The sequence below is a fragment of the Mesoplodon mirus genome (assembly GCF_964341445.2).
Source record: "Mesoplodon mirus genome assembly, chromosome: 13".
Classification (NCBI taxonomy): domain Eukaryota; kingdom Metazoa; phylum Chordata; class Mammalia; order Artiodactyla; family Ziphiidae; genus Mesoplodon; species Mesoplodon mirus.
Genome location: NC_138989.1, coordinates 25,912,012 through 25,925,187, shown reverse-complemented (window position 1 = coordinate 25,925,187; position 13,176 = coordinate 25,912,012). Strand labels below are relative to the sequence as shown.

The following is a 13,176-nucleotide window of genomic DNA, read 5'->3' as shown; positions in this document are numbered from 1 at the left end:
CGTGGCCCGGGGTGGTGGATCAGAGCTGCACTCAGGCTGGCTGAGTGCTCGCTTCCTGCTGCTGCCACGTCTGAAAAGTGACAGTGACAACACCCACCTGTCTGAGGGAAGGGGGAGCCTGGCTCCTGGCAGCACCCAGAGGAGCGTTTCAAGTTTTTGTGAAAATGTGTCTGTGTTCTGCTTGCTTGTATTTGCAACAGGAGATGGTGGTTTCTGTTTTGGTCTCATGCACGCACGTGGGCATCTGCTGTGGTGTGGAAGGAGCTGCCCAGGTGGAGAGAGCATGCTCTCTCCCAGGCCCCACCCCTGGAGAAGAAGGTGCTCAGGACCCCTCTCGAGGGGGTCCTGCACTGTCCTCTCAGGTCTCTCCTGCTCCCTCATCTCTGGTCGCTTGGAGAGCAGTGGAAGTGCCTGGAAGCTTTGTGAGCTGCCCAGGTTCCCCTGACCTTGCACAGCCCAGGGATGCCAGGGGCTGGCTTTGAAGTTTGTGCCGCGGTAGTGGAAGACTTGTCAGTCTGCGGAGGGTAGCATGTCCATGTGATTGCTGCCTTTTCTGTTCTCTGTGCTAGAGAATTCCAGACTCTTTCGAGGGCCCAGAAATGGTCTTGGTGCCTCAGAGAGGTTCCTGCATTCTCACCAGCAGTTTCTCTGGGATGGTCTCAGAATGATGGGGTCTCATCCATCACATGGTCCCCTTGCTGTCCATCTTGCTGCTGCTGCCTGAGCTGGAGAGGGCAGGGTCCCAGGGGGGAGGGCGGATCCAGCAGAAGCTAGGTGGCAGGGGTCTCAGGAGTCTGGGCTGCTCCGTGCTGTTGGTCAGGGAGGTTATAGGTCATGAGGTTACGCCTGCGGACCAGGCCCTTTCCTCCCCCTCAGAGCCATCCTGGGGGGATGTCCTCCAGGCAGGGGAGCAGAGGGCAGCAGGGTGCCAGCGTCTGGCTATGCCAGGGGCGATCCTCTCAGGGCAGTGCCTGGGTGCCGTGAGGGGCTGGGTGACCTGTGCCCTGTGCTCTTCTCTGGAGGTGGGCCTGCGGGGCCATGTTTCCTGGCTCAGGGATGCCCGCGGTGGTGGAGTTAGGAAGTCTGAGGTGGAGCCCATGTGCCCGTGGGCACCGTGTCTGCTGGGCAGTGAGGGCAGCAGTATGTTGAGCCGGGCTGTGTCATGACCACAGGTTTGACTCCTGGGCGGGCATGGCCCTGGCCCGGGCCAGCCGCATTCAGGACAAACTGAACTCCAACGAGCTGAAGAGCGACGGGCCCATCTGGAAGCACGCCACACCCGTGCTGAACTGCTTCCGGCAGGCGCTGGAGATCGACAGCTCCAACCTGTCCCTGTGGATCGAGTTCGGAACCATGTCCTATGCCCTGCACTCCTTCGCCTCACGCCAGTTGAAGCAGTGGAGGCCTGAGCTGCCCCCTGAGCTTGTGCAGCAGGTGAGGGGCAGGGGCGGCCGCTGTCCTGGGGTCCATGCCAGCTTGGTCCCTGGTCTCTGGACACTGGGTCCGGGGTGGGTGAGTCCAGGGCCAGTCTCCTGTGAGCGCTGGTCAGCCACCAGTTTCAGGGCCGTGGAGAAGCTGTTGTCTCTTCCCTGCTCCCTCAGAGGAGCTTGTTGCGTCCTTGTAAAATTCTTGACACTGTGCTAGGAAGTTTGAAGCCCCTCCTGGTGGGGGAATGTTCCCCTAGTGTGGGTGCTGGGTGTCTGGCCCGAGGTCTGTGTGCTGCAGGGGCTCCCTTGGCTCCTTGAAGAGGGACGTGAAGGAGGCACACAGCATGTCAGTGTGGCAGGTGTGGCAGTAGGACACCACGTGGTCTCATTCCAGATGGAGGAGCGGCGAGACAGCATGCTGGAGACCGCCAGGCACTGCTTCACATCGGCGGCGCGCTGCGAGGGTGACGGGGATGAGGAGGAGTGGCTCATCCACTACATGCTGGGCAAGGTGGCTGAGAAGCAGCAGCAGCCGCCCACCGTGTATCTGCGGCACTACCGGCAAGCTGGCCACTACCTGCACGAGGAGGCGGCCCGCTACCCCAAGAAGATCCACTACCACAACCCCCCCGAGCTGGCCATGGAGGCCCTGGAGGTGATGCCGCGCTGGCCCCGGCGGGGACGTGGGGAGGGGACGGGCCGGTCTCACTGTCTCCCTGGGGATGGGCACACGGTCCCAGTGACTTCCCTGCAACCCACTGGAAACTTCTTTGTGTGCAGTTCAATTAAAACAGCCTTTCCTCTCTCTCTCTAAGGGGTGCTCACCATCCTTTCTGGGGGAGGGAGCATTAGCACGCGGTGTCCCTGGCTCCGGGGCACTCGCGCCTGCAGCCTGGTCCCTGGGGGCATGGGAGAGCTCCCAGCCTGCAGGGGGTGCCCCAAGTACCTGTCCTGGTGGGACTCAGCTGGGCAGCCGCCGGCCCTCTAGACCCCCGGTTCAGGGTCTTGCGCTGCTCCTCCTGAGCAGAGCGCGTGTGTGCTGCCTGGATTTGCATCTGTGGTTCCAGGTGTGTGGCTCAGCGCTCTCGTTGGTGCCCATGGTGGTACCGTGAGGGGGCCACTGAGGACACAGCGCAGGCATGGGTGCACCAGGCTTCCCAAGACCCTGGGCTTGTCAGCGTCACCCTTTCTCAGGCTGTGTGTCCGCCCCCACCGATCCCCGGCCCAGAAAGGTGCTTGAAATTTGTGGCAAAATCTGCTTGTGTATGCCTTTTTTGCATTTGGGTTTTTTTTTCCGTTTATTAAATTAATACATGTTAATGGTTAAGAAAAATGTAATAATCAAATAATTCAGAAGTGTTTAAACTGAAAAGTTAAAGTCCCCACTGATCCTAGCTCCTCATCTGCAATAATCCACGTTGACAGTTTGGCCATGTCCTTGTTTTTCTAGGCATGTTTCCTATTAACATGTAGACACACAGTAACATTTTCTTATCATCTTTCAATTTGTTTTTCTCATTGGACTAGATGTAGTGGAAGGAGCTGGGGCTTCCTTCATGTTCTCCTGGCCCCTTGCCTGGCTGAGCACCCAACCCCTTCTTCGTGGGTGTGGCCTCTCCTCCACTCCCTCTGTGAAGGGTGCAGGCTGGGCGTGGCTTCGTGTGTGTGTGTGTGTGTGTGTGTGTGTGTGTGTGGTGTGTGTGTGTGTGTGTGTGTGTGTGTGTGTGAGTGAGGAAGCACTTTTATTTTTTTGGCCTTGCTGTGGGGCTTGCGATCTCAGTTCCCCAACCAGGGATTGAACCCAGACCACAGCGGTGAAAGCACTGAGTCCTAACCACTAGGCCACCAGGGGTGTCCCAGGGAACACTCCTCTGAGCCCTTCCCCAGGTCACGTAATATTAGATCAGTAACGGCCTGTGCCTGGAGCCTTGTGGTGATCTGTGAACCTTGTGAGCAAACAAAAAAGTCGCGTTTTAAAAAGTCTGCTTTTTAAAAGTGCTCCATGCTGAGTGGTGTATAGCAGTGTTGGGCCACCTCTGGGGGTTCCGTGTGGAGTGTGGAAGGAAACTTCCTGTCTAGTGCTTCCCCGGCAGCATCCTGGTAGCTGTCCACACAGCCCAGGCCCCATGTCCTTCCCCATCGCATTTCTTTCATGCTTTACACTTGGGTCAGGAGCCCGTCCTTGGAGGGACTCCCGCCTGGGGCATGAGAAGGCTGCCGCCCAGAGGAGTGGCTGGCGTTCCCTGAGGCCGCTGAGGGAGGGTAGTCAGCACACTCAGCCTGGGCTCTCTCACTCTCAGGAGAACGACTGCTCTCTTTTTTCCTGCATGTATCTTCCTTGGACTTTTGGCCTCTGCTGCTGTCTGATAGAACCAGTGAGCAGGCAGGATGCTGGCGCTTCAGGGCCCAGGGCCTTCTGGATGAGGGGCTGAGGCCACCCTCCCAGCACACCACCCGGGCTCTCAGGGGGCAGGCGCTCAGCTGGACCATGTGTCTGTCTTGCTTTAAAAATGGCATTCTGGGCTTCCCTGGTGGCACAGTGGTTGAGAGTCCGCCTGCCGATGCAGGGGACACGGGTTTGTGCCCTGGTCCGGGAAGATCCCACATGCTGCGGAGCGACTGGGTCTGTGAGCCATGGCCGCTGAGCCTGCGCGTCCGGAGCCTGTGCTCCGCAACGGGAGAGGCCACAACAGTGAGAGGCCCGCGTACCACAAAAAAAAAAAAAGGCATTCCTCTTTAAGAATTTAATCTTGCCCTGGTGAAAATTCCCCTCTGTTGTTGAGCCTTCATTCAAAATACTTCACCTGCTGCTTGGATGACCTTTGCCAGTGGAACACTTGGCTTTCCCCTGAGTTTGGCCACCTGGGCACATATGGGTGCCCCGCATCTAAAAATGGACTTTCTGGGCCGGTTTCTCTGGGGCCCACGGGTTGGCTGGAGGTGGAGGGGCTCTGGGTGTGGGCTCTTCTGTCCGGGGTGCCCACTTGAGAGTGTGGCCTGGGCTGGACCACCAGGCATCTCACCTGGGTGGGTCCTGGCTGGTGTCTGTCTAGAACTGCCTCTGGGTGAGGAGAGGCTGGTTAATCAGGGCCTGTGGCCACAGCAGCCTTCGTGTCGCCCACTGTGCTGTCCGTGGGAGCCAAGTGGCACCCACACCTGGGTGGGAAGGTCAAGCCTGGTCACCTGTGGTGTGTGATACTTCCTGGGGGCAGTAAAGTGCCCTGGGCTCTCCTGGCTGGGGGCCTGGGCCGCTGGCCTCACGCTTGTGAATGGACGAGTGTGGTGAGGACGGAGGAAAGGAGGGAAGGCCCAGGCCTCACTGCTGCAGCACTGCCTGCCTGCCTCTGTCTGCAGGGCGGCTCCGGGGCAGGGACACAGACAGAAGTCCCACTACTTGTGGCCTCAGGGAGCCCATGGTGTGGGGGAGACGTGTGTGCAGGAGCTGTCCACTCTCCGCGGTACCAGGAAGGGGTGTGGGTGCTGGGTGGGAGGCTGTGCTGGATTAACAGCTGGTGGGGTGGGGGGGGTGGGCAGCGAACCTCGGCAGCTGGGAGGGCTGCTCACACCCGCGTCCTTGTCCCAGGTGTACTTCCGGCTCCACGCATCCATCCTGAAGCTCCTGGGGAGGCCCGACTCTGGGGTCAGTGCAGAGGTACTCGTCAGCTTCATGAAGGAGGCTGCAGAAGGGCCCTTTGCCAGGGGCGAGGAGAAGAACGCGCCCAAAGCCTCAGAAAAGTGAGTAGCACGTGCTCCCGGTGGTTGGGCGGCGGCTGGGCGGTGGGCATTGGGGTGGGGAGGGGTCTGCTGAGTCTCCCAGAGCCTGCAGAGTCAGGTCTGGCCCGAGGCTCCCAGTGGCTGGGCCGAGGCCCTTCTGTTGAGCCTGAGACAGAGAGGCTGCTTGTGCGTGCCCATCACCTCCTCGTCCTTGGACGGTCCCTGGAGGAGCTGACTCGCCCTCCCAGCACAGCTCTGCCTGTGTGGATGCTGCACGCAGCAGCCTCCTACCCTGGCACCCTCTGCCAGGGCCTCTTCCTGGGGTGGGGCCCTCTGAGGGCTGCTGCCCCTTCTCCTGAGAGGCCGGGAGGGTGTGAGAGGTGGGGGGGCTCCTCTCGCGGCACCAGAGAGCTCATGGCGCTGGGGCCCTGATGGGGTTCTCTTGGCAGGCCTGGGCCAGACCCCCGGGCCTCCCCTTGATTGTGGGTCACCCCGGCATCCGCGTCCTGGAGCTCTGGCTCAGCTTGCCCCATCCCTGGGCCCTTGCCTGGCTGGGCACCGTGCAGGCTCTGCCCAGTGCCAGAGAGACCTGCACCCGGGGCCTGTCAGCTATGGGACAGGTGGGCACATGTGCGGCAGGTCACCAGGTGGACACGGTGTGCCCTGAGACTGTAGTCATACAGGGCCCCCAAGGCACAGTGATGTGGCCTTTTTGTGTTTGTAATTTTTTTTAACTTAAAACTTATACAAATAATACGCAAATACATACTAGTTATAGAAAATTCTGGTAATGTGTAAATGTATGGACTAAAACATGACAAATCCTTTCTCACCCCCAGAGTTAGCGTCTGTTCATGGTTGAGTTTCCCAAATCATGTTCTGTGCATTTGCACACACTTTCACGTAAACGTCCAGTTATAGGGGTTCTTTTATTTTATAAAAACAAGCTCCTGGAGGTGTTGCAGAATTTGCTTTTTCCCAGCAGCGAGTCTGGGACCCACTCCGTAGATGGTGCCCACTTGTCCAGGTGTGTGTTATTGCAGAGCACAGGTGCGCCCTGCTCTCTATAGCCATTTCCTTGCACGTTTCAGGTGTTTTTAACTTTTTTCTCAACGTTGTAGCATATACCCTTGTACACGTGTGAGTGCGCAGTAAATCCAGATGTTTTCTCTGTCCACACACTGATTGGGATGAATTGTGTCAGGCCACGGGTGTCACACTAAGGGCGCTGACGCGGCCTGGAGGGGCGCTGGGCAGGTGCTTCTGAGGAGGGGTCTCCCGGGTGTGAGACGTGAGCTGCCGGCAAGCGCAGCCGTGAGGGGTGGGCAGCTCCTGGCTGGGGCCCGTGGGGCCACCCCTTCAGCCCCTGGATGCCAGAGGGGGCGGGTGTCACCAGAGGCGCTGGGAACAGGGGCCCCTACCCTGGGAAGGGCACCATCCAGACCGGCATGTGCTCCATTTCAGTGGGCCGCGGTTCTGACCTGCGCCCTGACCCTCTGGTCCACAGGGAGAAGGCCTGCCTGGTGGACGAGGACTCCCACTCTTCAGCTGGGACACTGCCGGGCCCCGGAGCCTCCCTCCCTTCCTCCTCTGGCCCAGGTCTGACATCCCCACCTTACACAGCCACTCCGATTGACCACGATTACGTCAAATGTAAAAAACCCCACCAGCAGGCGACGCCGGACGGTACAGTCCCTGTTCTCCCTCCTGCCAGCCCAGGGCGGCACGCCAATCACGGGGGCGGGTGCTTCGGGTGATGAGCCGCTTTGTTTTGGTGAGGGGGGTGCCGGGTCTGGGGTGACACGGGCAATGTTGCGGCTGTTCATTAACCTCATGGACTCACGGTGATCCTGTGCTCCCCAGACATGCTCAGGGTCGCCACCTGCCCCCGCCCACCTGGGGGCCTTTGCGAGCCTGCATTTCCTCCCTGTGAGCTGGGGACGTGAAAGGGCGGTTGGGAGGCCGCTGGCGTCTGCAGGCAGCCCCGAGTGGCCCCCACATTATTACGGCACGTCCTTCTGATGATTGGGGAGGGCCGTGACTCTGAGTCTGTCACCCCGGGAATCCAGATGGGTTGGTGGTGGGGTCAGCTGGCTCCCCACGTGGGACGGGCAGGTGGTGGTCGGTCACCCACATCCTTACTAACACCGGAGGCTTGCATGCCGGCCTCGCAGCTCAGTCTCTTCATGTTCCCCTCACCTGCACGGCACCGGGCCAACTGGTGGGCCTTGGGGGCCACTAGGTGGAACCCTGGGGACAGTGACAGTGCTGAAGGCCACCCAGGCCCTCGCTCCCACGTCGCTCAGCTCGGCAGGACCCAGTGCACAGCTCCTGGAGAGCAGGGCTTGGGAGCAGGGCCAGGGCAGAGCTGGTGGAGGGGGGCAAGGTGGCAAACTAGACTCCTCGGGGTGTGGTTTGTGACCCAAGAGGAGAGGACGCTGGCGGTGTCCCCTCCGGGGTTCAGGGTGGCCTGTGGTGTGTGTGGAGGGGCTGTGGTCTGAGCGCGTGCGGGTCTGAGCGTGTGCTGTGTGTCTCTATCACCTCCCTGCCCACCCCAGAGCAGGGAGCATGGACCTGGGAGCTGGCTGGCCTGATCTTCTCGCTGTGATACCGCAGACATTCCTGAAACAGGGACCTTCCAGGTCTCACTCACCTCAAGTTAAACCCTGTCCTCTCCTTTTACTCTTGAGAATATTGAGAAAACACTGGAAATAAGTCCTTGCTTGGGAATTCCATTCTGCCAGGTACCTCCTGGAGGAATTAGCACCAGGCCGGTCTCAGGAGGGAGGAACGCCTCTCAGGGTGTCCCACGCTGGCACACCTGTGTGTGCGTGGAGCCGTGGGGAGCACAGCACTGGGGACAGGTGCCGGTGTAACATGTCCTGGGCGCCTGGTTCTGGAAGCTTGTAGGGGGAGCCACACAAATACGCTCAGATATTATTTCAGTGGTTGTACGTTTTTGAATGGTTGTAAAAACTTTTTATGCAAAGTGATTCTTGTTAATGACGTGGAGCCTTTGAGATCCCATGGCTCGCCATGGCCAGCCCCAGCTGGTTGTGCCGGGAAGCCCTGCGCTGGCCAGGCCTATCTACGGTGCTGTTAGAACTCTCAGCCCTCACCTCAGAGAGAAAGCGGCGTCCACAGCACGAGAATGTTTGGGGCCCTGAGCTAGCCGTGGTCTTGGAACGTTGGAGTGGCCCTAGGGCAGCCTTGCTGGCTGCCGGGCAAGGCCCTGGCTAGGGCAGAAGCAGCAGGCTGCCGATGCCGGGGGATGTGCTGGAGCCTCCAAGGTCTGTCTGCACCAGCCACCTCAGCTCCTACCTCCCATGACCAGCCTGGGGTCTCCTGCTACGGGAGTTCGGGGGCCGACGTGGAGCCCCTGCCTGGCGAGGAGGATGGCGCGTGCGCCCAGCCCTGGTGCAGATGAGTGTGCAGAGGCTGGGGCCCTGCTCGAGGTCAGACAGGGCGGCCAGGGCAGAGCTACCTTGCCCCCTCCACCAGCTCTGCCCTTGGCAAAGATTTCACTTCTCTGAGCCACAGCTTCCGCACCTGTGCGACGGGGGTGACGTTCTCCTTGTGGGTGTTAAGCGAGGGTGCCTGCGGGTCACAGCCACCTCCTAGACGCAGGCACCCTGAGCTGTCGTCGGAGCTGGCAGGGGCCCCGATCGCCGCTGCTCAGCCGGGGGAGCTCAGGTGTGGGGTCAGTCACCCTGGCTTTGCACCCTGACCCTCCAGCTGTGGTGCGGCCTCAGAAGAGGGGCAGGTGGCATCCTCTGAAGTCGGCCCCCGAGGGGCCCTGGTCCCCTGCACCACAGGGACCATCAAGCTAACTTGCCGCCCGCTGGACGGGCAGCCGAGTGCCAGGCCCTCCCTGGGGTGTGGTGAGGAGACCCAGCCTCAGGGCCGCGCTGCACTTGAGGACGCCTCTGCTTCACCACCAGGAGCCAGCCGGGCTCAGTTCTGACCTGGAGAGAGATTGAGGGGAGATTTAGGAGGATGGCTGCGGCCTATGTAGGGAGCTTGACAGTTATTCATTGTCTCAGTAATTACTTAGCTTAGCATAGGCGGCCCCGGGGTGCTCTCTGAACCGGCCCCACCTGCACGCTTTTGCCCCCCACACCAGGGTGGGGAGCTTCCTGCAGCCCGTCTGCGGCCCTGGGGAGAAGTCCTTGGAACTGGCCCTCGGGCAGCTGGAGGCGCCCTCGGCTGACCTGAGGGGCCCTGGTTGGGCCGAGAGGGACAGAGAGAGACAGAGCAGGACCTCCGCTCCCAGCAGCCCCGCCTGCCTCACCTCTCCCTTCCGTCCGTCTTGGGATTCGCCCGCAGCGCTGAAATCTTCCACAGTTGCAGTGTGTTGGGACCTTCAGGGGGCTTCCAGAGATCGCTGCTCACACAGGCTCGACCACAGCGTGATGAGGTTCCCAGACAAGCTCTGTGCTCCTCCCCACATGCGTTGTGCAGTGTGCGCGTGTGTGCGTATATGTGCGTGTGTGTGCATGGGGGCCCCACCATGAAGCCGTGCGTGCTCGCTCCGCGTGGGGCTCCAGGCTGGGTCCTGGGAGTGGTAGCGGGTACCCGTCCTCACAGTCACCCGGCAGGCTTGGCCGTGTGTCCTGTCCCCCGTGAGGGAGTGAGCTGAGGGCAGGAGGCTGCGGGGCTAGTTGGGGTGGAGCCAAGGGCACCTGGGGTCTCAGTGTCCTCCCCCACACGCCCTGGGCCAGTGGAGAGGCCACAGTGGGAGGTCCCCACAGCCTGGAAGGCGCTGGGTCTGTGCGTCTCCCTGTTGGAAGTTCCCTGGTGGCAGGGCCCAGGGAGTGGGACCCTTATAGAACAGCCTGGGCCCTGGCTTGGACTGGCCAGGACCCTCACCGTCTGGCTGTCGTGCTCCACATCACTTTGGAATGTCAGAGCCAGAGCCAGAGGGGGCCTCAGGGTGGGGCTCTCCAGCCTGCCCAAGGCCCTGCCCGTCCTGCGGCCCTGTGCCAGGTACATGGCACAGCCCTGGGCCCTGCCCTGCTGCGGGTGCTTGGTACAGGAGCAGGTGTGATTCCGTGAACAGCAGAGGGTCCCATAGAGACCTGTCCTGGTCTCTTGGTGGGTGGGAAGCCTTCCTGAGGGGGGAAGCTTAGTCAAGATCTGAGGGGTGTGTTGGAGGTCACTGTCGGGGAGGGGAGGGCAAGCCAGGCTCAGGCGAGCGGGAGCCACAGGGGCTGGGGTGGGTGCAGGGTGCCCGTGTGGCCCCCTTTACAGCATGAACCGTGGCTGCCCTGAGCCCCAGGGGTAGGTGTGGGCCTTCGGGGCAGCCCAGCGTACCTGTATCAAGCCCCCTCACGACCATCCATCCTCACCTGCCATGCTGTCACCGTCACCGTCTGTGTCGTGTCCCATCTGTGCTCGTCCTCGCCCACTCGCCCACGCTGCCTCCACCAATATTGCCCGTGCTGCCCCTAACCCTGACCACTGTTCTCCAGGCTGTCCTCTGCTTGTGCTGTCACAGCTCGCTTCAGGGACCGAGCTGGCCGCATGCTGACCCTCAGTCCGGCTCCCTGCTTCCCGCTGGCCGGGAGCACCTCTGTATTGCTGTCCTGTGGTTTGGAGAGTGTGTGTTTGATGTGCTTGGCTTCTGCCCCGGCCCATCATCCCAGTTCTGGCCAGACGCACACGCAGCAGTGGCCTCCCCACACTGCCCGCCCACCCGCCTGTCCGGCAGGCAGCTCAGTCTGTGTTTCCGTTGCTTTATTCTTTCTTGCTTAAAAGGGTAGCAAAGGCAACAGACTATAAGATACAAAGTGTTCTTTACAAGGGCAAGGGTGTAAAAATGCTCACCGTGCGCTCTGCAGCCGTGGTGTCCTCGGCCTGGCCGAGGGGACAAGCCTATGCTGGGCTTGTCCTGCACATAGACCTTCTCCTCATGGAGCCCAGGTGGTCCTGCAAGTCCCCACAGGGTGGGACTGGTGTCGGGCCAAGGAGGGAGGCTGGCAGAGGGCAGAGCCCGTCACCTTCTCTGTCCTCTTCTCCCTCATTCTCACCTTTGAAAAACGTCTTTGGGCTGTAGCTGGTCATGGCATCTGTTAGCGTCTGCTGTGTGCTGGGCCTAGGAGAGGGCGCCGTGGGGAGAGCTGAGATGAGATCTCAGTTGGGTCTGTGTCCCTGGGGCAGTGCTTGGTGTCATGAGGGAGTGCCATGAGCTGGCTCTGGGGTTTGGTGGATCGGGGGGACTTCCTGGAGGAGGTGGGCCTCCAGAGAGAGCTGCAGGGCCATTTCGGGTGAGGGGCCATGGGAGCAAAGACACGGAGGTTGGAGAGTCCTGTGGCATTTGGACACTGAGGTAGATGACCGGGTGGGTGGAAGAGAGACCTTGAGGGAGAGAGCTTGGGAAGCAGCAGGGCCTGAAGGCCATAGGGGAGTGGCGTGGTTGCAGTGTCTCTCTCTCTCTCTCTCTGGCTCTGAGAAAGGCAGGTTCCCAATCATCCTCTGTTGGAAGAGCCTTCCTGGGAACCCCTCCAGGTAGCTGTGGGGTGCTGCTCTCACCTGACCTGCTCTGCCTGCCCTGGTATCGGGGTCGAGAGGCAGCTGTCCACCCGCCTGCCATTAGGAAAACAAAGCTGCCCGAGGCCTCCCTGGTCAGTGCCTTGCTGGCTCGGGGAGCAGGGTGGTGCATGGTGAGGGCTCAGGGCAAGGGGCACACTATGAGGCCAGGTCTTCTCCCCATTCTTTTTTTTTAAAATTTATTTATTTGTTTATTTATTTATTTGGCTGCGCTGGGTCTTTGTTGCTGTGCGCGGGCTTTCTCTAGTTGTGGCAAGCCAGGTCTACTCTTCGTTGCAGTGCGTGGGCTTCTCATTGCGGTGGCTTCTCGTTGCGGAGCACAGGCTCTAGGTGCACAGGCTTCAGTGGTTGTGGCTCGTGGGCTCTAGAGCACAGGCTCAGTAGTTGTGGCACAGGAGCTTAGTTGCTCCGTGGCATGTGGGATCTTCCCGGAGCAGGGCTTGAACCCGTGTCCCTTGCATTGGCAGGTGGATTCTTAACCACTGCACCACCAGGGAAGTCCCCTCCCCATTCTTAAAAAAAATTTTTTTTTTTTTTTGGCCGTGTTGGGTCTTTGTTGCTATGCGTGGGCTTTCTCTAGTTGCGGTGAGCGGGGGCTACTCTTCGTTGGAGTGCGTGGACTTCTCACTGCAGTGGCTTCTCTTGTTGCAGAGCACGGGCTCTAGGCTCTCAGGCCTCAATAGTTGCAGCACATGGGTTCTGTAGTTGCGGCACGTGGGCCCTAGAGCACATGGGCTTCAGCAGTTGTGGCTCGTGGCCTTAGTTGCTCAGTGGCTTGTGGGATCTTTCCGGACCAGGGATTGAGCCCATGTCCCCTGCATTGGCAGGTGGATTCTTAACCACTGCACCACCAGGGAAGTCCCTTCTCCCCACTCTGAGCACTGGGGGCCTGGCTCCACTGCTACCTCTCTGGGGGATGGATGGGGCGGGTTTCTGGTGTCTCTTCTCTTGGAAGTCTGTCCAGTCTCCTTGGCCTGCAGGAGGGCACCCATCCCACACCCCAGCCCTACTCCCGGTGGACAAGTCCCTTCTTGGCGGTCATCAGGGCCCGACTGGGGCAGGTTTTGCCCAGTTGAAAGATTTCTCAAAATATTGATTCCACCCAAGTTTACAGTTCTTAGAAACCTGTTGTTTTCTGGTCGGCAGAAAATTGGTGATCTTTTCAGGGCTCAGCAGCCAGAGTTGCTGCAGTTTTGATCACACAAGCATGCGTCTTTTTCCTTGAGCTTTCATATAGCTGAGCTAATGGACTAGCTGGCTGTGGCCGTTTCTAGCCTTCCTGCCAGAGCAAGTGGAGAAAACACGGCAGGGAACGTGTGTCTTGTAACCAAAGAGCTCTTTCAGGCTGGCCTGCAAATCCTGAGAATGTTCAAGGGATGTGAACTGAGTCAAACCCATATAAAGAAAGCCCCGGTGGGACAGGGGCTTGTGTCACCAGGCCGGGCCCCTTTCCCTCTGTGCCCCCAGCTCTGCTCACTTGCCCTGG

General features: G+C 60.1%; 1 protein-coding gene across 4 annotated transcripts in view; it reads left to right on the top strand.

The window, feature by feature from the left end:
* CABIN1 (calcineurin binding protein 1) overlaps positions 1-13,176 on the top strand; it is a 102,583-nt gene that overhangs the window by 38,202 nt on the left and 51,205 nt on the right. For 3 of the 4 annotated variants that reach the window (XM_082640400.1, XM_082640397.1, XM_082640398.1), the window contains 4 exons: positions 1,173-1,434; positions 1,822-2,082; positions 5,011-5,162; positions 6,649-6,827. In XM_082640400.1, coding sequence (XP_082496526.1) covers positions 1,173-1,434; positions 1,822-2,082; positions 5,011-5,162; positions 6,649-6,827 — 854 coding nt within the window. The remainder of the gene's footprint in view (positions 1-1,172; positions 1,435-1,821; positions 2,083-5,010; positions 5,163-6,648; positions 6,828-13,176) is intronic. The other variant, XM_082640399.1, reaches the window with a different exon arrangement.